Genomic DNA, 20893 nt, shown 5'->3' on the forward strand with positions numbered 1-20893 from the left:
GTGTGTGTGTGTGTGTGTGTGTGTACAGGTGTTATCAGCACTCTCTCAGCCTTGGATCGGGAGGATAAATCAGAGCACAGTGTGGAGGTGAGACTCTTAATCACATTTCCACTTCCCTTTGGATTGAAGCTGAAACTGGGAAAAAAACAAATCGTGCTGTTCAGCGTGATGCTCACAGCATCACTCAACCTGCAACACATAAATCAAATTCAGTTTTTTTTAGACGCCACCACCACATTACCTTTTGTTGATATACATATTTTTAGCAGATTTCATGTAATTTTATGGTGAGTTTATTTTGATGATTCTTCCCTTTGAATTCTCAGGTGATAGTTTCAGATAATGGATCTCCTTCTCTGCGCTCCACCGCCACCGTTGTGATTGAAGTCCTGGACGCCAATGACAACCGGCCGAAATTTACAGACAAACTTTTCCACGTCAGGCTGCCTGAACAACGCCTCCAGGCGGGAAAACAGGAGGTCTGCAGGATGGTTGCCCGTGACGACGATGAGGGCTCAAATGCTGTGGTCAGCTACAAGCTCCAGGACAACACGGATGAGCGCTTTGACATCGACCCAACGACGGGCGTGGTGACATCACATGGTGACTTCTGGCCTGGGAACTACACTATTCTCACAGTAGGTGTCCAGCACCGTTGTTAGGTTGACACTGTAGTCATGCTAAACTGATCCCAGATCTAATAAACCACCACGCTGAGTTTGTGGCCTTGGAGCATCAATTTTTTAAAGAATTTTCTCTTTCATCAAGAGACTATGACTGAGTATGTGAACATGCATGAAGTAAACACTTTGTCTAAAGAGTTGTGCTTCATTTACTTGTCTCTGTATGAGGTATGGGGCATTCAAAGCTTTCACAAGCCCACCAGCTCAGCTAAAGAGACTTAATTACCCGTGCTTAATACACTGAAAGGCACTTCTCTGACGTCTGCTCTGGGACCAGGCACTGTTCTCAGTCCTTGTCTTAGCTCTGCATTGCTGAAGCAAACAGGTAAATCAGCTACAGAAAGTCTCTGTAGGATTTCTAAAACATCAAACACAGCCCCCCCCACACCCACCACCCCCCCTTTCTTCTGACTTCCAGAGCAGCCGCTGCCGCAAAGATTTGACGTTGAGCATTGTCATAGATGACGGTGAAAGACGGTGTTATTCAATGTCTTCTATGTGAGCAAATCCTGTGTAAAGAACAAAACCGACAGTTTGTTGGTCCCTCTGTCAGTAACTTCTCACTTTAGCCCCTGAACATGCAAGTCAGCAAGAAATAGTTAATTTGTTGGGCACTGTTTCCAGCGGCACATTATTCTTAATTGAATGTGTTAGTGAACAGTCTAACACAGTGTGTGTGCGTGTGTGTGTGTGTGTACGTATTAAGAGTCACCCATGAAAATGTAATGATGTCCACTGTTTCCACTCTTCTCGTTGATTAAGCAATTTACTCAGTCATTTTTCAACACTCAGATACTTACTGAAGCCTCCACCGTCACTGCACATTATCTTAGAGTTAAATGTTAATTTAATTACCATTTTAATTTCCAGATTAAAGCCACAGACCAGGGCAGCCCATCACGATCATCCACGGCTCGCCTTGACATCGAGTGGATGGGCCACCCGGCCCCCTATGCTGAGCCAATCACGTTTGACGAGCCCCACTTCACCTTTGCTGTCATGGAAACAGAGCCTGTCACTCACATGGTGGGCATCATCATGACGGAGACGCACCGGCTGAGGTGGTTTGATATCATAGGTGAGCGAAGATGCATGTCCCCACACACACACACACACACACACACACACTATTGACCTGAGTATTGATCAGTAGATGTTTGCAACGCAGATGTGGGAAGAAAAACAGAACAAACTTCAAAGCTTGGTGAAAAACAAGCATCACACAAATGAGGGTAATGACCTCTGAAAGAGGAGAAACAATGGACAAAAAGAACATTAATATTTATCTCCACATTACGCTCAATCTGAAAAATAGGACAGAAAACCGTCTGATATCTGAAGTCAGTCGAATAATAACTCCTCGTAGGTCAGAGAGTTTCTCCATCTCTTCCTCTGACTGACTTTAAAAGTCCCTCAGCCGAGACAAACAGATCAACATATTCTTAAATGATATCTGACATTTACCATATTGCCACTTACGCCAAAGTGCCAACTCACACCAGAGAATACAAAAGGATTCCTACTCCCATTCATCCTTATGAGTGTCCGTATGAACTGGAGACAAGTTATTTTCAAAAGGTCAGCAGAGTCCTGGCAGTGTGTGATATCAGAGAGCAATATGAGTGTGAGTTAACAGGAAAAAAATGCCTGCTGTTGTTTTTACTCTTACATTGCATCAGTCTGCGAATCTCAGTGCTTCCAGGAGTCATTCTGTGATAAACTGCTGAAATTTATTCATTTTTTTGGCCAACTGGGCTTTTTCTTTCCTTCAATCACCCTTTTATACTCAACTTAGTCTGTTTCCTAGAGCCGTTTTCCCCGATTGCCGAAACTCGTGCCTGGTGCTGTGTCCGTGGTTATGTTTAGACCACTGCACTTTGTGTTTGTTGGCTAAACCTGCTGCTGCTTCCTTCTGCCGCCTGAGAGAATCAGGTCAGAGCTCTTAGGTGGCAACAGAGTCAGCTCACAGGCAATTTATCTTTTATCTTATTATTAGAAACAACATTAGAAAGCTTGGGTCTAAAAGGAGGGAGAAGACAAAACAACTTGGCGACCTGGTTGTTCCTTTATCAAAAGTATTTGCTATTTGCCCTTTGGGGAGCTTTCATATTCTGTCAGTGACTTTGGAAAAAGATGAACTGGGTGATCGTGAGACAATGAGAGAGAATTTGGTGTAGAAAGCTCTGAGGATGAAATTGGAGCTTTGAAAATAATGGTAAAGCTGCTTGTTTTCTCACTGAGTTGATCATTTAATCCGTAGAAAAGAGACTTTTTGACATAAAGGGGCAATTTAAAGCTTAACAGAGTTTGGGCAGGGCTGTTGACACTGACCCCGTTCACCTTTATATGTTTATATTCTCCCGTTCATGCACATACATGCACACAGATGCACATCACTCCTTTCATATGTGTGATTTGTGTAATGTATGTAAGTTGTGCGTACATGTTTATTACAGTAAATTCTTATTTCCATCGATGATATAATAAGCAGCTAATTCTTAGATTTTATTTTTAGCAGAACTTTCTCTTAAATAAATCACAGATGGACAGATATGAACAACCAATACGGTATCACAAAGCGTTCCCGGGGTGGTAGGTGAATAGAGAAGAAAGCAGGGAGGAGGAGAGGATAAAAAGGTTTTGGTGTCAGGGATATCAGCAGGATGTTTTCTCTCTGTGAGGATAGATCAGCAGCACTCCTCCTCTCATCATCTGCCAGATCACTGCAGGGAGGACGACTGGCCATTTCACTCTTCTTCTAGACTCTTCTTCAGCCTGTCAGCCTCTTCAGTGTGAGGACTCGCTGTCAGAGGGCTCTCTGGTGTAAACTTTTTGTTTTTGTTTGTTTTTTGTCGGCTGAAGTGGAAATGGCCACTGTGCCTCCAGAGGTGCCATTTGTCCCGTTCCCTTCGAGCCTTGCAGGAAAACACGTTGGCACTTGCCAGGCTGTTTCCTGCCAGGCGGGGCAGCATGTGCAGAGAAAGTCCGAGGTTCCTCCTGTTCACTTTGCGGCGCCAAGCCCAATGTATGCCAGAACACAACAGACTCTCTCTGCATCCCCGAGGGGACATTGAGTTGTCTCATAGCTGCTGCCACCGGATCTCTGATGACATTCATTATGTCACGAAGCGACGGAGTCCTTTATCGACCAGAGGAGACCTACTGCCTGTTGCTGTGTCAGGGCAAACATACAATTCATAAGTTAAGTTTTCAAAATGACTGGAACGTGAAAACATTTTCAGAGCACAGCTTTTTGAATGCTTGTCACATCACGCCTCTTTCATGTTGGGTTTTATCAACACAAAAAGAAACCTCACTGCCCTCAATCACTGTCAAACTGTGAAGACGATGATCTGAAAGAAAATCGACTTTTTATGTGAATATGATCATTTTTTGACCCAGTGTAGGAGTCAGGAAGTTTCCAGTAACTCATTATCTGTAACAGTTATTTCTCTGCCTACTGTGCATAATGGGGTATGTTAAAGATCTTTTAAAACTAATTAAACAGCAAAATCAGATCGCTGAGGTTTTTACTCAATCACACAACGCAGAGCAGTTTTGACTCATTCACTTTTTCTGTCTGTGGAGTTTTAAATGAAAAAAGAAAAAATTCCATTTACCTGTAAAACTGGTCACGTAACAAAAACAAAACCAGCCAGTCAGGTTGACAAATGGTTTTATTGCAATTTGATATAGAAATTCTTTGATAATGTGGTTCAGAATTACATTTCAAGACATTATCTGATGTTTTGTATGAACCATCTTCAGAATAATTAGCAGCAGCAGCCGCAGGATAAATGCAGCTCAGTAAAAAAGATGGTATGATTTATACTCACAAGTTCCTCTAAGCTGTTCTGTTTCCACCTTGAGGTTGTGTTGTTTATTCTGCGGTGGCAGTCGTTCTGACAGCTGTGTGTTCAATCAATCAGAGCTGAAGTGTTTGTTGTGGTGTGGGATAATTGTGCAGCGTTTTTCTCCCTGTGTGGCCGGCGAACATAACTTGGTAATTATTACTGAGAGCTCAACCCCCAGATCAGCCCAATTGCTTCTTCTCCGTCTTCTCTTCTCCTCTCTGTGACGACCTCAATAAAAAAAACTGGATATTCCAACCTCGTTTGTTAAATACTCTTATCAACCCCTTTGTCCAGACACCGTAGACTGACAGTCATCTTTTTATCCTATTTTATTCTATTCTCTTTCACCTCGGTCTGCTCCACAGTCATGCATCACCGACCCTCTTCACAGCCTCGGCAGATGTGGGCTGTTGTGTCACAGGATCCCTGTGTCACACCGATATGATCAGGTTTTTATCACCTCTGCTGTACCTCTCCTCTCTACAGCAGCATAAACCAGATGCCTATCGAAGCTCTCTGTCCATGAGATTACCCAGAGAGACAAATGAAGACTTCCCATGCTGTCAAAATAACTTGGCCACCTCCTGAGAATACACATAAAAACCAGCTCAAGCACAAAATCAGCACCACAATCTGAAGTAGCAGGCTAAGGCAGCAAAATCCCCCTGGCCTCACTGGACTGCGATCTGTGTGCCGGAGCGGGTCCCAGCTGGGCCTGCTGTGGTCTGGACGAGGGTCAGCACCTGCAGGTCCAAAGACATGGCCATCTCTGCATGAGGACGAGGTTTTCCCCTGCAAGAGGATGGTGAGACATCCGCTCAGAAAGGATGAGTTCAGGCTCTGGGTCTGAACTCATTACCGTCTCTGAAAACAGGGGAGATAAAAGTATAGGAAATCTTTTCCTTTTGAGTTAAGGTTATGTTTTGGGTTAAGTTCCAATGACCTGTTGGAAGAACAATTACTCATCTTCGTGATCTTCATCAGCAGAGAAAAATGGCAAAACACCATCCAGTAATGAATAATTAGGTTGAAAGTGTTTTCTCTGCTCTCCAGGAGTTACCTCTATGGGGCTCAGCTATCCTCGTGGGGATGCAAAATGAGTTGTTCAGGTTGTAAGATGTTCAAAAAGATACTGAAGAATAACAAAAACATATTTGCAGTACATAAATCTACATAGATATTTTATTTATTAGCTATTTTTTGTCTTGTGAAATACAAAATAGGTTTGTTTCTTCAGCCATTTGCCATCTGTGATTAATATGAAACAGTGTGAGACAAGCTAAAAATCACTTTTTGTTTGAAATACTTGCAGCTCACAAAGATTTCTTACCTCACTGAGCAGCATGAATTTGAATTTGGATTATTTTAATCTGTCTCCAGCCAGAAATATTTGGATTATAATTTATTTAATTTTCAATAACCCAAACCTTGAATCTGATGATTTGTGGTATTCCCTAAGCCAAAGTTGATTAAATATAATTCAATTATTAATCAAGGATGTAGGTTTTTTTCTTTGCATTCATTTATTTATGCCAGGATTGATTGGTTGGAGTACAGAAATGTCAATAAATGGATCTGCCCATTCAAGAAACTGCAGCCAGAAAAGATTTCCATATCAGATGATGAATGTGTGATGTGATGATTGTGTGATGACTCAGTTATGATGAAAGTTTTACAGTAAATTAAATGATTTTATAGTCCTTTGTTGTGGTGTATTAAAGTTTCTGCTGCTTCTGTGCAGTTTCACTGTTTGTCAAAGAAAGTCTTTGCAGCTGCATCACAAAGCAAAGGTGAAAGGAAAGAATAAATCTTCATCTCTGACCCCCCCCCCCCCTTGTTGTCACAACCTCAGAGGAGTGACTGAAATAATATGTCTTTGGATCAAATCAGAGGGGATTCTCTCAGCTGGAAAGCTGACCTGAATCTGTGCAGGGTGAGGAAGCCTGAGCAGTCTTGGGACCCGGAGATGAGACCCTCAGGCAGGCACAGGACATGTTGAGGACTTAAGGCTCCTTCTATTAAGGCTGGCTGCAATTTATTGGAGGAGGTTGCAGTAAAAAGAGGACATCTGTTTCTTGGTCACTCCAGCTCACCGTCTCTGTCTTGCCCCGAAGGGGAAGTTTTTCTTCCATCTTGGCTGATCAGTTTCTGTGATAGTCTGGTTGAACTGTCTTAGTTTGACTCTTCGAGGACCAAAGGAGAACGAATCTCATTGATCAGTTGGAAAAAGAATTCATACAAGTTGGATGAAGTTCACTTCTTCTCCCAGTCTTCTACAAAACTGCATTGAACCTGTCTAATAGGAAAGTGACAAAGACCTTGTTCTTTGATCTTATGTGAGCCAAAGTGTGTGTGTCTGCCTCTTCAGGCACTTTATTTTCCTGTCTGCGCAGTCCTCCCTGCCTGACATGTCTAAAGGTGAAATGCCCGACCATCTTAAGGCCACTCAGCTGGCTTTGTTGTCACTGCAGCTGAGACAAGATCAACGTTTAGAAGATGGATGGATGGATGAATTCCTTTGTAAAGGATCCCTTTTCCCGTGTATCGTATGAGCCAGAGCTGCATGTGTGATGCTAAATCCACTTCAGTGGCTTTTGTTGTGAAAGGCTGTAATGGTGCTGATGTGTTTCGTATAGGAAGTCAATCCAAGGCTTTGGGAAATCTGAATCGGTTAAATGGACTTGTCAATGTGGCTGGTTAGTGCGCAGTGTTTCAGCTCAGGCCTCAAGGCATGACTAACACAAATAGACCTCTGGATGACCTGACTATTAATCAGTTGGGAACAAAGCATCTGTGCTGAACAAAAGACAAAATAAAAAATTAGAGATGTTTCTTTTGCCTTGCTAGAGTGCTAGGTGCTGAAGTGAAAATGAGCAGCCTCACCCATCGCATAATAGAAACATATGAAGGGGGGTGTGTGTGTGTTTGGCCTTTTGCAAGGTGGATATCTTAATAAACACCATCTGGCTGAGCAGGCATGAGGTTTACCTTTCTCACATACATACACACAACCTGCTGAGAGAAAGAGTGAGAGAAGAGATATGGCTGGAAAGGGAAGAATAACAGAAGCAAGAGGGAAGGAAAGGAAAAAGTAGGAGGATAAAGGAGAGCAGGGAGGACCAGATGGACTTAACAGTACAGTGTGACTCATTTTGGTGCTTTAATTTAATGACGTCACAGATGAGAGAGAAACAATCATGCCCGTACTTAGTAAATAATTAGATAATCCGGAATAAATGACGGATAGACCACATCTATTTGACATCAACACAACACATAGTGAGTGCCCTTAAAGTACTTCCCCCATTTCAATTCCTCATTTTACCTTTTACTTACCTGACAATTTGAACAAAACTAGATAAATAATGAATCATTTGACCTGAGTGTAGTTTGGAAGTAGATTCTGCTATTTGACTTTAAGGGATTTTATTTTCTCTTCTAAAACAATGTCGACTGTCAATATTAGTGTCAAGGTTAAACTTTTAAAATCAGGTTAAAGAGTAAGCAGTCAGCGTGCAGCTTCTGTAATGGAGGGTCTGAGTGTCTCAGTTGGTTTCTCAGCTCAGTCTGTAAAAAAGAGACCATCAAAATGTCCTACTGTGATGGATGGATTTATGTGGAGCAGGGAAAATCTATTTTACTCCCTCTCCATTTTTATTCTCCTCTACTTTGGTATTCTCTTCAATCACTCCAACAGCACAAATTTATCTGAAAGACTCAAGTACCCCCAGTCCATTTCACAAAATATATGTTGTTGTTTTTGTTTTGTTTTTTTTGAAGGGCGTTTTATTTATCAAACCTTAACGGAGCTTTACAATGTGTATATCACTCAACTCAAAGATGTAAAAGTTCTCCAAAAATCCATTTGAAGGAGCATGAAAATTTGTATTATTAACAATGTTTACTTTTTGTTTACATTTACTTGGAACGTGTAGTCAGTAAGAAATATGAAACATTTCCTCCACCTGGACCGACGCTGAAGATGTTTTCACTTTTTAGAGTTTACGGTGGGTCATTAATCATGGCATCCCCCGTGGGGAAATGATTGTTATCCTTCAGACGCTGGAGGACAAGATGCCAAGATGCATCATAGCTTCAACCAGTCAAAATCAGACCAGCAGAGTCTGACATATCGTCTCTGTGATTACACCTGACAGCAGGACGAGGCCTGATCATTATCCCCAACTTTTGTCACCCCAAATGGAATAAACCTCTTTTTAAAACGCCTGTCTACCTGTCTGTTCCCCTCATACGTCCGTCTCTCAGGTGGTGATGAGGAGAAGGACTTCGACATCCAGAGGAACACTGGAACCATCTCCATCGCCCGTCGGCTGGATGCTGCTCACCGCTCCAATTACAACCTGACAGTGCGGGTTACCGACGGACACCACAGCGCCACCACACAGGTGAAAAACATGATCTACAGAGTTCCTTGGTAGGAAAATTGCCCCAGGAGTTTACTTTATAAAGATTACAGCAAATAAGAATGGTGTAAATGTGCTAAATGTAAATAATTACTCCCTTTATGAAGCTAAATCACTTCAACAAACCAACAAAACAGCCTTACTTCTGGTGTTCAGGGTCAAAGAAAAACAATGTGAGCACGTAATAACACCTTAAAATGATTGTATGTACATATATATAGTTTAGGAGTTTGTGAAATGTGCTCATTCACTTTCTTGCCAAGAGCTAGAGGAGGAGATCAATACCTTTTTTCAAATCTTTACACCTATCCTTTAATTTCTTTTAAAATTTCCAGTTTAATATCCAACACTACCTCCTGCCTGCAGCAGCAGCAGCTCAGCTGCTGCATGAGAAGCAGCTTTGAGACACGTCTGTGCATATTTAATGTTGTTCTTGCGAAGCATCTATTTTCTCAAGCCCTGTGTATTCCACCTCCAAACTGCAGGCCTACATCCGGGTGCTGGACATGAACGAACACCGTCCAGTCTTCCTGAAGCCGCTGTACAAGGTGAGAACTGAGCAGAGAGCTGGTAGATTGTATTCGTAGATTTGAATACAGAGTGAGTTATTACTGCAAGGTAATAGGGTAGAAGGGCTTTGCAGGTAAGTGTTCATTCTTTTGTTGTTATCTCCACTTAAACTTCACCCACTGCCTCGTCTGTTCCTGTGTGATCTAAGGTGAGGGTTCCTGAGGACACATCTCCGTGGAAGGACATCCTGCAGATCAGTGCTCGGGACGCTGACACCAACAGTAAGCTGGTCTACTCCATCCACAGCAGCCTCCATCCGGACAGCACCAAGTTCTTCCACCTGGACCCAAAGAGTGGAGTCCTGGTGATGACGGAGGAGCTCGACTACGAGATGATCTCTGTTCACACTCTGATTGTGATGGTAACCATGCACTTATCTCTGCACAATCTTGTAGAACGAGTCCAAGATGCCTCTAATGTACAGTGACAGCAAATAGCGCAAAGCCAGCATGATGCTGGCACCCACAGTTAAACCCACAGTTGTCTTGTTTAATGTGGGTCAAAGGCCCACATGTGTAGATAGAAATGGTTGGATGGAACCGACTTCTCCATCAGAACAACAAATAATGCCAAAAACAAGCTTTGCTATTGATACAGCATCATTTACAGAAAAGAAAGTGTCAGTTTAATCACTTCATCATATCACATGATCTTCCACTCTGGGAACAAATTCAACTTTACTTGCCCTTTTTAGAAAAAAGGGGGCGTCATTAAAGAAAAATTTACTTATTCAGAAAGATCCTCAAAGGAATAAGAAAAAGTTATTAAAATGTTTACAGTTTAACGATGATAAAGACTGCAGCCCTAATAGTTGGACCCAAAGGCTTCTCCTCGCTGCTCTTCAGGTGCGTGATCAGGAGATCCCTGTGAAGAGGAACTTTGTGAAGGTGGTGGTTCAAGTAGAGGACTGTAATGACCACTCGCCGGCCTTCCTCAGCCCCCGGTACGAGGCCAGCATCTCCAACCAGGCCCCCACAGGCTCTGTGGTCATCCAGGTCAAGGCGCTTGACAAGGACATGGGTAGCAATGCTGAAATCGCCTACTCTCTGCACTCTGGTGAGAACCTAAGGATTATTTCTATATAGTCTATTTACGCCTGCTCCTTTTCAGCTCCGCTGTCTGTCACATTCACTCACAAACATATTCACACCCAGGAGCTGCCGTGGACAACCACAACTTTCAAATGACAACCTCGCTCCACCGGAGGGGCAGATTCAAGGGCACACTGATGATACCTGAGAGGGCACAGTGTTTCTTAATCACTGTCCATTCCATGATTTCTGTTTTGGGATTTGAGTTTCAGCCTTAATATCTCTGTTCGCCGTGTGTTTTGCCTCCCTTTAACTCTCACACAGAGCTGAAGCGTTTTGACCTTGCCAGGGAACTGAGCCATGCAACTCACATTCCCATGCAGCAGGGCAGAATTTATCCAGAGAATATTGCTGATCAAATGTCTGACAGAGCACGGCACATGACTCCAGAAACACCGTTTTAAGCTTAAGAACATTAATCTTAATAAGTAATACTTTCTGAGTTACCCTTTAGGACATGTCTATTTTAAAAAGAGAAAGAAAAGGACAATATGAATTTAACTTCAACTGATTTCAGAGCTGTGGCTCTTGTTTGAGAAGCTATGGACAGATCAGAGCCGATCAAATCAGTAGAAAATTTCAAATATGGTACATTTATCTCTAGAAATCATATTTAAAAAAAAAAAGCCTGTGATGTGAGGAGAGGACACAAACTGTACACAGATTTGGACTGCACAATTCCCACATGACAGTAACACAAACATCATTTCCTGCCTTTAGCAGACCAGCAGCAGGTCTGAAGTGAACCTGATCACAAATTATGGAGGATCTTTTCACCTCGTAATCAACGATATAAATATTGGATCTCACAAGCCACGTATGTGCTAAACACATGTGTGTTTCTTTACTTAATGATACAATTACTGGCCTGTTTTTTGGGGGTAAAATGGAGGCTGGTAAGGTCTGGAACTGGGCCGATCAAATTTAAAGCTCGTAGATAAAAATGCCAAAATTGAAAAATCAGGCACAAATTTCACCTTTATCTCCAATTGGATTGTTGTGAACAGCATTGTTGTATTGTTGTGACACAGACAAGAAAATCATCAAAACATAAATAAATAAATAAAAAAGATTGCACATTTTATTGTAAGTGTTTTTTTGATTGTCCCACAGCTCCGAAAAATCTGAGATGAGACTGAGCTGCTAAAAATGTCACATCATGAAGCTGAGATGAAAATTTCTTGCAGCTCTGGGAGGAAAAAAAAAATCTCTCAATTGTGAAAAACAAATCAAAAATAAAAACAGCACTACACCCATTTTCTGTCTTACAAACCAAGAACATGAGAAATGGTTCCATTCACCTGAGAGAAAACACTCACATCAAGTTATTTTATACAAGAAGGAGAAAAACGATCTTAATATGAACAAAACGTGTATTTGTCTACTGTGTGTCGTGACCCTCATACATATGCTGTGTATGTAGACAACCCTACGAAAGGTCTTATTTTATCTGACCGCCAATCCAAGAAGTTAAAATGTGTCCTTTGTTTAACACATCGTTTTCTCTTCCTTAGGTAACATCGACAACATCTTCTCCGTGGATCCAGAGCTGGGTACCCTCAGTGTCTCTAAACCTTTGGATCTGCAGCCACAGGACCAGTTCCACCTGACAGTGAAAGCCACTGATCAGGGCTTCCCCCAGCGCAGTGACCTCTGCTCCGTCCACGTCCAGGTCCGCATTTCTGACCAAACCCCCCCGGCCTTCCCTTCAGACGAATACCTGACTGAGATCAGTGAGTTGAGTCCCCTCCGAACGCCCGTGGTCACCATCTCAGCTTCCAGCCCGGCTGCAGTTCATTACGGGATAGAGAGTGGCGATCCAAATGGGACGTTTCACATCAACCCCTACACTGGGCTGATTTCCACTCAGAAGCAGCTTGACTTTGAGAGCTGCTCATCCTACAAGCTGAAAGTTAGCGCTTCCACAACAGCTGGAGCCATGTCCCAGACTGTTGTTTACATCTATGTGATTGATGAGAATGACAACGCTCCTGTTTTTCAGCTGAAGGAGTACTCAGGGCAGATCAGTGAATCTGCTCACATCAGCAGCATGGTGATGGGAGAGAGAAACATCCCACTGGTGATCCAAGCTTCAGATGCAGACAGAGATGCCAATTCTCTGCTGGTGTATCAAATAGTTGAACCAGAGGCCCAGAAAGTGTTCAAGATTGACTCGAGTATGGGCACCATCTCTTTACTTTCAGCAGTTGACTTTGAGGCCAGGGCCAAGTATCACTTCACGGTGCAGGTAAAGGACTCTGGGGAGCCATCGCTGCATGCGGCAGAGCCTGCCAGGGTCACTGTTCACATCCTGGATCTGAATGACTGCCCGCCACAATTCACCACCCCAGTTTACGAGCCATCCATCATTTTCCCAACAGTCAGAGATGCTGAGGTAGTGCGCCTTGTGGCCCTCGATGCCGACTCGGCAGTGTCATATAGCATCACTGAGGGGAATCTTCACAATGCCTTTTCAGTTCATCCCACAACTGGCATCATCACCGTGAGCAACGTGTCTGAATTCAGGCCGTTTTATCAGCTGGTTGTCAAAGCCTCCGACGGCCTCTACAGGGACTCAGCTGCTGTAATGGTAAATCTAACAAACCTGACGGAGAGTGATCTTGGATTTGAGCAGCAATCATATTCAGCAAGCGTCACAGAAAACCTGAAGACGGTCACAATTTTGGCAGCACTCAAAGTTAAGGGTTGTTATTTAAATGAGCCTCTTCTATATTCTGTGGTGAATCCAATGGGGAGGTTTGCAATTTCCCAGACATCAGGTGTGCTTGAAACAACAGGTGTACCTTTTGACAGAGAGGGGCAGGAAGTGTATGACGTAGTGGTGAAGGTGCAGGACATGAGAACGCCTGCCAGGACGGCCACAACTCGGGTCAAGGTTTTTATAGATGATGTCAATGACAATACGCCGCAGTTTCTCAACTTGCCGTTTTCGATGATGATATCTGAAGACTCTGAACCAGGAGATGTTTTGTATCAAGTAACTGCGATCGACAGAGATTTGGGGGAAAATGGATCTGTCATGTACTCCCTGGAGGAGGACTACAACCTCTTCAGAATAGATCCTGATGTAGGCGATGTGTCTCTTCAGAGGCCTCTTGACTTTGAAGCCTTGAATAAGTATGCGTTGACAGTCTTGGCTACAGACGAGGGTGAGCCCAGTCACAGCGCAGTGGCAAAGCTTACTATTCAAGTGAGGAATAGAACCAACCCAGTTTTTCAAACTCTCCTTTACCCTCTCAAAGTTCCTGAAAATGTCCCTCCATTCACCACCATTTTACATGTTCAGGCCAGAAATCCAGAAGGTTATCGGCTCATCTACAATCTGGAAGAGGAAAACGCCTCAAAACACTTTCAGGTTGATTTCAAAACAGGCATCTTGACCGTCACCAACCCTCTTGACTACGAGAGTGAGACCATGCATGTGTTGACAGTTCGCGCTACCGACTCTGTGACCGGCGCGTTCTCTGAGGCCTCAATAGAAATAGAAGTGGAGGATGTGAATGATAATGCGCCGGTTTTCCCAAAGCTAATGTACAGCGTGAACATTGCTGAAGGTCTCCCAGTTGGCACTTCAGTGATTCAGCTCTCTGCCTCTGACAGGGACTCTGGCAGGAATAAAGATCTGACCTTTAAGATGGTGAAAACAGAGAAGAATGAGACAGATTTCTTTGAGATCGACCCTCAGAGTGGCTTAATCTTTACAAAGCAGGTGCTGGATCATGAGAACACAAACCAATTTTATTTGAAAATCAAAGTCAGCGACAACGGCACTGTTCCTCTAAGTTCTGAAGCCAGTGTCTTTGTAAACATAACAGATGTTAATGACAATCCACCGGACTTTGACAGCTCCCACTATGAAGCCACGTTGGATGAAATGGCAAAATGTGGCCACATTGTCATCAAAATCCAAGCTACAGATCCTGACACTGGCGACCTGAGTAATCTCAAGTACAAAATCCTCTCGGGAAACGAAGGCCGTTATTTCAACATCAACGAATCCTCAGGAATCATCTCCTTTTCCAACGTCTGTAAGAGGAATCTGGATCCATATTATAACCTGACAGTGGCAGTGTCTGATGGGGTGTTTCAGAAAACAGCACCCGTCAATATCGATATGATCAACAGCAACAGGCACAGTCCATACTTCAAACAGAGTATCTACGAGGCAGAGCTCGCTGAAAATGCAGAAGCGGGAACACGTGTGATCCGATTAGCAGCCATTGACCCTGACGACGGGCCGTACGGCAGCGTTGACTACACCATCATCAACAAACTCGCTGATGAGAAATTTGCTATCGATAACGACGGGCAGATTGTTACAACGCAGCCACTGGACAGAGAAAACCCGGCCCAAAGAGTCATAGCTATTAAAGTGATGGCGAAAGATGGCGGTGGGAAAGTGGCCTTTTGCACAGTCAAGATTATTCTCACAGACGAGAACGACAACGTGCCTCAGTTCAAAGCCTCCGAGTACCAGGTTTCAATTCAGTCAAATGTGAACAAAGGCTCCCCGGTCATTCAGATCATGGCTTACGACGCAGATGATGGCAAAAATGCAGATGTCACCTACACCGTAGACGAGGCGGAGGAAGTGACGGAGGATATCATCGAGATCAACCCTTTCACTGGAGTAGTGAGTGTCAAAGAGAGCCTCGTTGGCATGGAGAACAAGATCTTCAACTTCAAAGTCAAGGCCCGTGACGGTAGCCTCCCGTTCTATAACTCCACCATCCCTGTTCAGGTCAAAGTGGTTCCTCCTGAGGTTCCTCTACCAAAGTTCTCAGAGCCCCTCTACACCTTCTCAGCCGCCGAGGACATCCCCATAGGGACAGAGATCGGTTCTGTGACGGCCGACTCCGACATGCCTCTCATTTACAGTCTGGTGAACGGGAACACAGTGGAGAGCAACAAAGACAAAGTTTTCACCTTGGACAAAGAGAGCGGGACTTTGCTTTTGCAGAAGACCATCGACCATGAAAAGACAAAGTGGTACCAGATAGATGTGATCGCCCAGGGGAACCACAACGGGACCGATGTGGCATCACTGGTGTCCGTCAGCATCCAGGTACAGGATGTGAATGATAATCAGCCAGTGTTTGATGCCAGCCCCTACAGGACCTTCCTGGCTGAGAATATGCCTGCTGGAACTACTGTAATTCAGGTGAGAGAAAAATAATGTTAATGTGAAGCTTTCATACATCAATAATGATTTTGCTCTAAAGGTTGTTGAACAGAGTGAGTTCCACAGAGGTTTAAGAAAAGGGCTTTTATAGATTTATTAGCATTGTTAAAATGGCCCTTGAGTCATTAAACTGTATCATCAATGGAATTGATTCTGCTTCTAGGAGGGGATACATTTTCACAAATACACGTTTTCCCTTTTTTTCTGAGTCAAATTAGAAGAGCAAAATCAGTTTAATCTGTCTCTTGATGTCAAATAGTGCTCTGACATGCTTCAGTTCGCTTAGCACAAAAAAAAAAAAAAATAAAAAATTGGGCCATCACATTTTCTCACCTGTAGAAACTGAGCTCATAATGTCTTGGATGACTTACAGGGCTTATGTTCTGTCAACAAAGTAAAAGGTTGGAAAGTCACTATCACGTGGAGCTGGATTTAATAAATCCAGGAGTAATTATTCCATTAAATCAGTTCAATCTGTTGGCTAAAAAAGGAGCCAGATGATGCTCTTATGTCAGATTTCTTTTCTTTTTTTTTTTTTTTTGGTATAATGTGAAGACACCAACCATTGTTTCCATTCACCCACAGGTGACAGCCAACGACCCGGACACAGACACCTACGGTCCTGTCACCTACAGCTTGGAGTCATTGCCCGATAACGCCACAAACGACATCACCGAGGTGTTTTCCATCGACGGCGAGAGCGGCTGGATCACGACCGTACGGGAGACGGACTGTGAGACCATCAGAGTCTACAGGTTCAACGTGGTCGCCACAGACCACGGCGGCGACAACAAGATGTCGTCCAGCGTCCTGGTGGAGGTGACGGTGACGGACGAAAACGACAACCCGCCGAAGTTCTCCGATGACATCTACCGCGGCTCAGTGGTGGAGAACAGCAGTCCCGGGGAAGTCATCATCTCCATGACAACCACAGATGCTGACATTTCTCTGGAGAACCGGCTGGTGACGTGTTACATCACAGGTGTGTGTTTGTGTCAATGGATCAGTGCCTGTGAGTGTGTGTTATTGTGTATTTTCAGTCATTCGTGCAGGTGTGACCAAATGTATGATTGTATTTGTCACTCGAATTACTGTCCAATTGAAGATTTGTTGCTTATCAAGATACTAATGAAGTATAATTAAATCTCTGTTAATCACAGAGTCATAATATTACGTAACTCAGATTCATTGCAAATAGAAACCTGCAGCTGACAACAAAATAAGGACTTAACTTAATGCAGATCTTCCATATTCCTCCAGACAGTGAAACTCGTTCCCCACTTAAAGAGTTTGCTGTCATAACATTGTTTTTGTGTAACAGGGGAGCGTTAGCATTGGAATAATGCTCATATAAATAAAAGAATTCGGCTGAAACTAACATTTGCTTGTCAGAAAGGAACAAAAACAAAAACAAACACTGATATTAAAGCAGAACAATTGATGTGATGACTTGAATTATTCAGTAGAGGCTGTCTCCTTCAGAGCTGCTTCATTCTTATTCTTAATTCACAGCAGTGTCATCAGTATCACAGTAAGGATTTTAAAACTTCTCCCTGTTGACCCAACAACACAAAAACATTTGGAATAATCATCAAAAACATTTGTTTGTTTCTCACATTTAGTTTTTTTGTTTTTTTTTACATAGATTTGATGGAATGAAATTAGTTACAAACCTTTTTCTGATATTGCTGCAGGCTGTTTGGGGACAGGAGCACCTAAAATAAACATTTTGTTTCTGCCAAAGAAAACCCATGTGACATTTAAACACATTAGTCACATGACCTGTAAGGTAACTGTTGACAGTGGCAAAGAAGTCATCCATTCATCGTAGATTTGTTCAATGAACAGGACTGACATTTCACCTGTCAAACAAGGTGACTGGCGGTGATGCAGTCAGCTGTAACACACAAACTCCTGTGTTTTCAAAAGCCACACAGTTTGTTTTCATTTCAAAGTTAAAAGTTGGTGAGGATGAAAAGAAAACAATCATTGTGAAGTACAGGCGTAAGCTTGAAACGATCTGGGAAATGATGCTCTGCTACTGAAGAAACTCTCTCCACTCTTCCTTCTTCCTGCAGACGGGGACCCGCTGGGCCAGTTTGCCATCATCCAGCAGGACGAGGGTGAATGGGGTCTGATCGTGAAGGAGCGCTTGGACCGAGAGACCAAAGACAGATACACACTAAAAGTCACCGCCACCGACGGGAAGTTTGAGGCTCCAGTTACCGTGGACGTCCACGTGCTGGACATCAATGACAACAGTCCACAGTGTGAACAGGTGAGGAAGGTATTTCAGATCTATACAGTATCTTCATTATTGCTGTTCAAACTCCTCCCTGGCTGAAATACAATCATCCTGTTGGCACGAACAACTCTAGAGGGAAATTAATTCGAAGAGTCTTTTCATATTTTTTAGACATTTTAATTGTACTTGTAAAGTAAAAACAATAACACACCACACTTGAGGGTACATAAACTGTCACGAATAAGAATAAGTTTAATCTCATTTCTATATTTCTAAAAGATTTTAGTCAAAGAACAATAAACTCATGAACTACACACACGTGTTGTTGTTTTGTTTTTTTTGTTTGTTTGTTTTTTTTATGAACATCTTTTTTAATCGGGCCTGCCTTCTCTCTAAATTGATTATTGGTTACCAATTGAGAATAAACCCTAACCCTAACCCTATATCCACGTAATCATGGCTGTTGTACCTGAGTCTCCTCTCCATTTATACTTTAATCTGAAGCACCAACACACAATGAAAACAGGTCAGTAACAAATCATTTTTATTTTTATACACAGTTTGTTTTCTCCCAAAAACTACATGTTTGGAGTGACGAGCTGTTAATGGAGGAACCAAGACAGATGGAAAATGAAGCAATCTGGATATTCTTGATTCAAAGCATTAATTCCAAGACTGGGTTTAAAATATTGAAGGAAAAAAAAAGCTGGCTAAACACATTTGCATTAATTTGGTTCCTTTGTTTAAAAACTCCAGAGTTAAAGATCTGATGCATAATGCTGATATATTGTGGGGAACAGCGTTTCTGATGGTGTGCCTTAAACAACAATATCATTTTGAAACAAATTTTGCTTCAAATATAACTCAACAATAATGTTGAGCGCTGTCAAAATGTTTTAAAACTCTCCTTGTATTCATTTATTACTGTGGAGAGCACAATCCCTGTTGCTTTTTTACTGCTTGCAGCTAAATCGTTTCATTCTTCTGCCAGTTGCCGCACTAAGAAAAGTATTTTCTAATGACTGGTATTATCTTTCTGTTCCAGCTGGTCTACACAGAGGCAGTGATGGAAAACTCTCCCTCCAGCATGTTTTTGCTCAAGGTTTCCGCTTCAGATCCCGACGTGGGAGCTAATGGCCAGATCTCATACACCCTCCATGGTCCCGACGCAGACAAGTTCCACATCAACCACAGGACAGGTATGACGGTGACTGTTTGGGTCACAACAGGAGCTCGCCCTCTGAGTGAGCCTCGCTGAGTGCTAACCCTAACCCTACCAACAGATCTCTGCAGCAGCCACTCACACAGACTCTGCGCTGACAAAGTGCCCAAAACATTTTCACTGCCATTAGCTGTTTCCTCTGTTTTCAGAGGCCCCTCACTGAAACCCCTTAACACTTTACCTGTGTCATAACATCTTTGTCTTCAATACCAGCAGATTGCCTGGAGGGTCAGAGATTGTAGAGATTATAGGGACAGGAGCTGACGGTCTGGTATAAATATCGTAAAAGGTTTTTACACATAGCAAAATAAATCATTTTCGAAAAGAAAATCAGCTCACTTTTAAGTAGAAGACACGTCTGCTATGGAAAAATCTTGGATCGGTGGAAAGCTGGTTTTGACCTTGTGACTCAATAATTGTCCCCACCTTTCCCCAGGTGAGCTGTTCACTCTGGCCGTGTTAGACCGTGAGAAGGATGTTGAATACAACCTGGTGGCAAAGGCGACGGACGGCGGGGGGCGCTCCTGTCAGGCGGACATCCTGCTGATGATCCAGGACATGAACGACAACCCGCCTCGCTTCTCATCCAGCCACTACGAGGTCACCGTGTTCGACAACACCACCGTCCGGACGCCCATCGCTGTCATATTCGCCAAAGACCCAGACACCGGTAGGCTGCCGCTGTGAAAATCCACAATAAGGCCATTATATGCTTTATGTCAGGTCCGAACGTGTTGTGACATTCCTTTAGTCCTGCTATCAGTGATTCCTTTTACACTATTAAAGCCTAATGCACAGGCTTGTCTTTGTGTGTGGGTAAATGTTGTACCACTGATCCTAAACATAATAGAGGACTCAGCTGTTCCCGACAGTTCGCTCTCTGAAACACCCAGCTGAAACCTTCCCTCTATCTCACTCCGGCTGTGTTGGGATTAGCTGTTGCTCAGGGATTTTAACTCTTAACCCTGGAAGAATCAGTCTTTCCTCCTCGTTAGCCCACGGCGGTTTAAAGTCATATAATTTCTGTTCATAGTGTTCAGTATTCGAATCACTCTTCTGCTTCAGTTTCTGTCAGATCTTAGACGGATGTTAAATTATCCTGAGAAAAGTGCTGATTAATCAAAGTGTTTCTCTCCTTTATCTTTGTTCAGTCATTTCACACGTGTGAGATCATTGACATATCAAGACTCCCGTATTTGTGTTTTTTGTGTGCTTTTATGTTTAGGTTGTCAAATAAACCAAATCAATCAAAGCAGACTATAATGATAATAATTATTATGATAAATCTTATTTATAGAGGACTTGTAAAGACGCAAACTGTGCCTCACAGAGGGCAGCAAATCAAAAACCAGATTCATTTACAGCAGAGCAACATAATAATCGCTGAACTCCAGCCCTGCTCAGGAGAAAGGCTCACATCATCATTATGTGTTGGTTTGAATTGTCTCTCTGAGCGTTTTGACGTTTTGATCACAGATTTTATTTCCTCAGTGATTTACCACTGAACAAATACCAAACTGACTGAAATGAGCTGACACAGCGTGGGGTAAATTTCTGCAGCAGCATTTTATGTTTTATTAATTTGTTGCCTTTGATGGCTG

The 20893-nt window shown here is 43.0% G+C and overlaps 1 protein-coding gene across 1 annotated transcript in view; it reads left to right on the top strand.

Annotated features, from left to right (window-relative positions):
- Positions 1-20893, top strand: part of fat2 (FAT atypical cadherin 2) — a 69147-nt gene that overhangs the window by 20596 nt on the left and 27658 nt on the right. The window contains exons 4-15 of the mRNA XM_029511768.1: positions 29-87; positions 327-638; positions 1554-1761; positions 8804-8943; positions 9447-9509; positions 9680-9892; positions 10377-10587; positions 12137-15804; positions 16411-16807; positions 17904-18103; positions 19116-19269; positions 19729-19962. Of these exons, the coding sequence (XP_029367628.1) occupies positions 29-87; positions 327-638; positions 1554-1761; positions 8804-8943; positions 9447-9509; positions 9680-9892; positions 10377-10587; positions 12137-15804; positions 16411-16807; positions 17904-18103; positions 19116-19269; positions 19729-19962 (5859 nt within the window). The remainder of the gene's footprint in view (positions 1-28; positions 88-326; positions 639-1553; positions 1762-8803; positions 8944-9446; positions 9510-9679; positions 9893-10376; positions 10588-12136; positions 15805-16410; positions 16808-17903; positions 18104-19115; positions 19270-19728; positions 19963-20893) is intronic.

Source organism: Echeneis naucrates, chromosome 10, assembly GCF_900963305.1.
Source record: "Echeneis naucrates chromosome 10, fEcheNa1.1, whole genome shotgun sequence".
NCBI classification, from domain to species: domain Eukaryota; kingdom Metazoa; phylum Chordata; class Actinopteri; order Carangiformes; family Echeneidae; genus Echeneis; species Echeneis naucrates.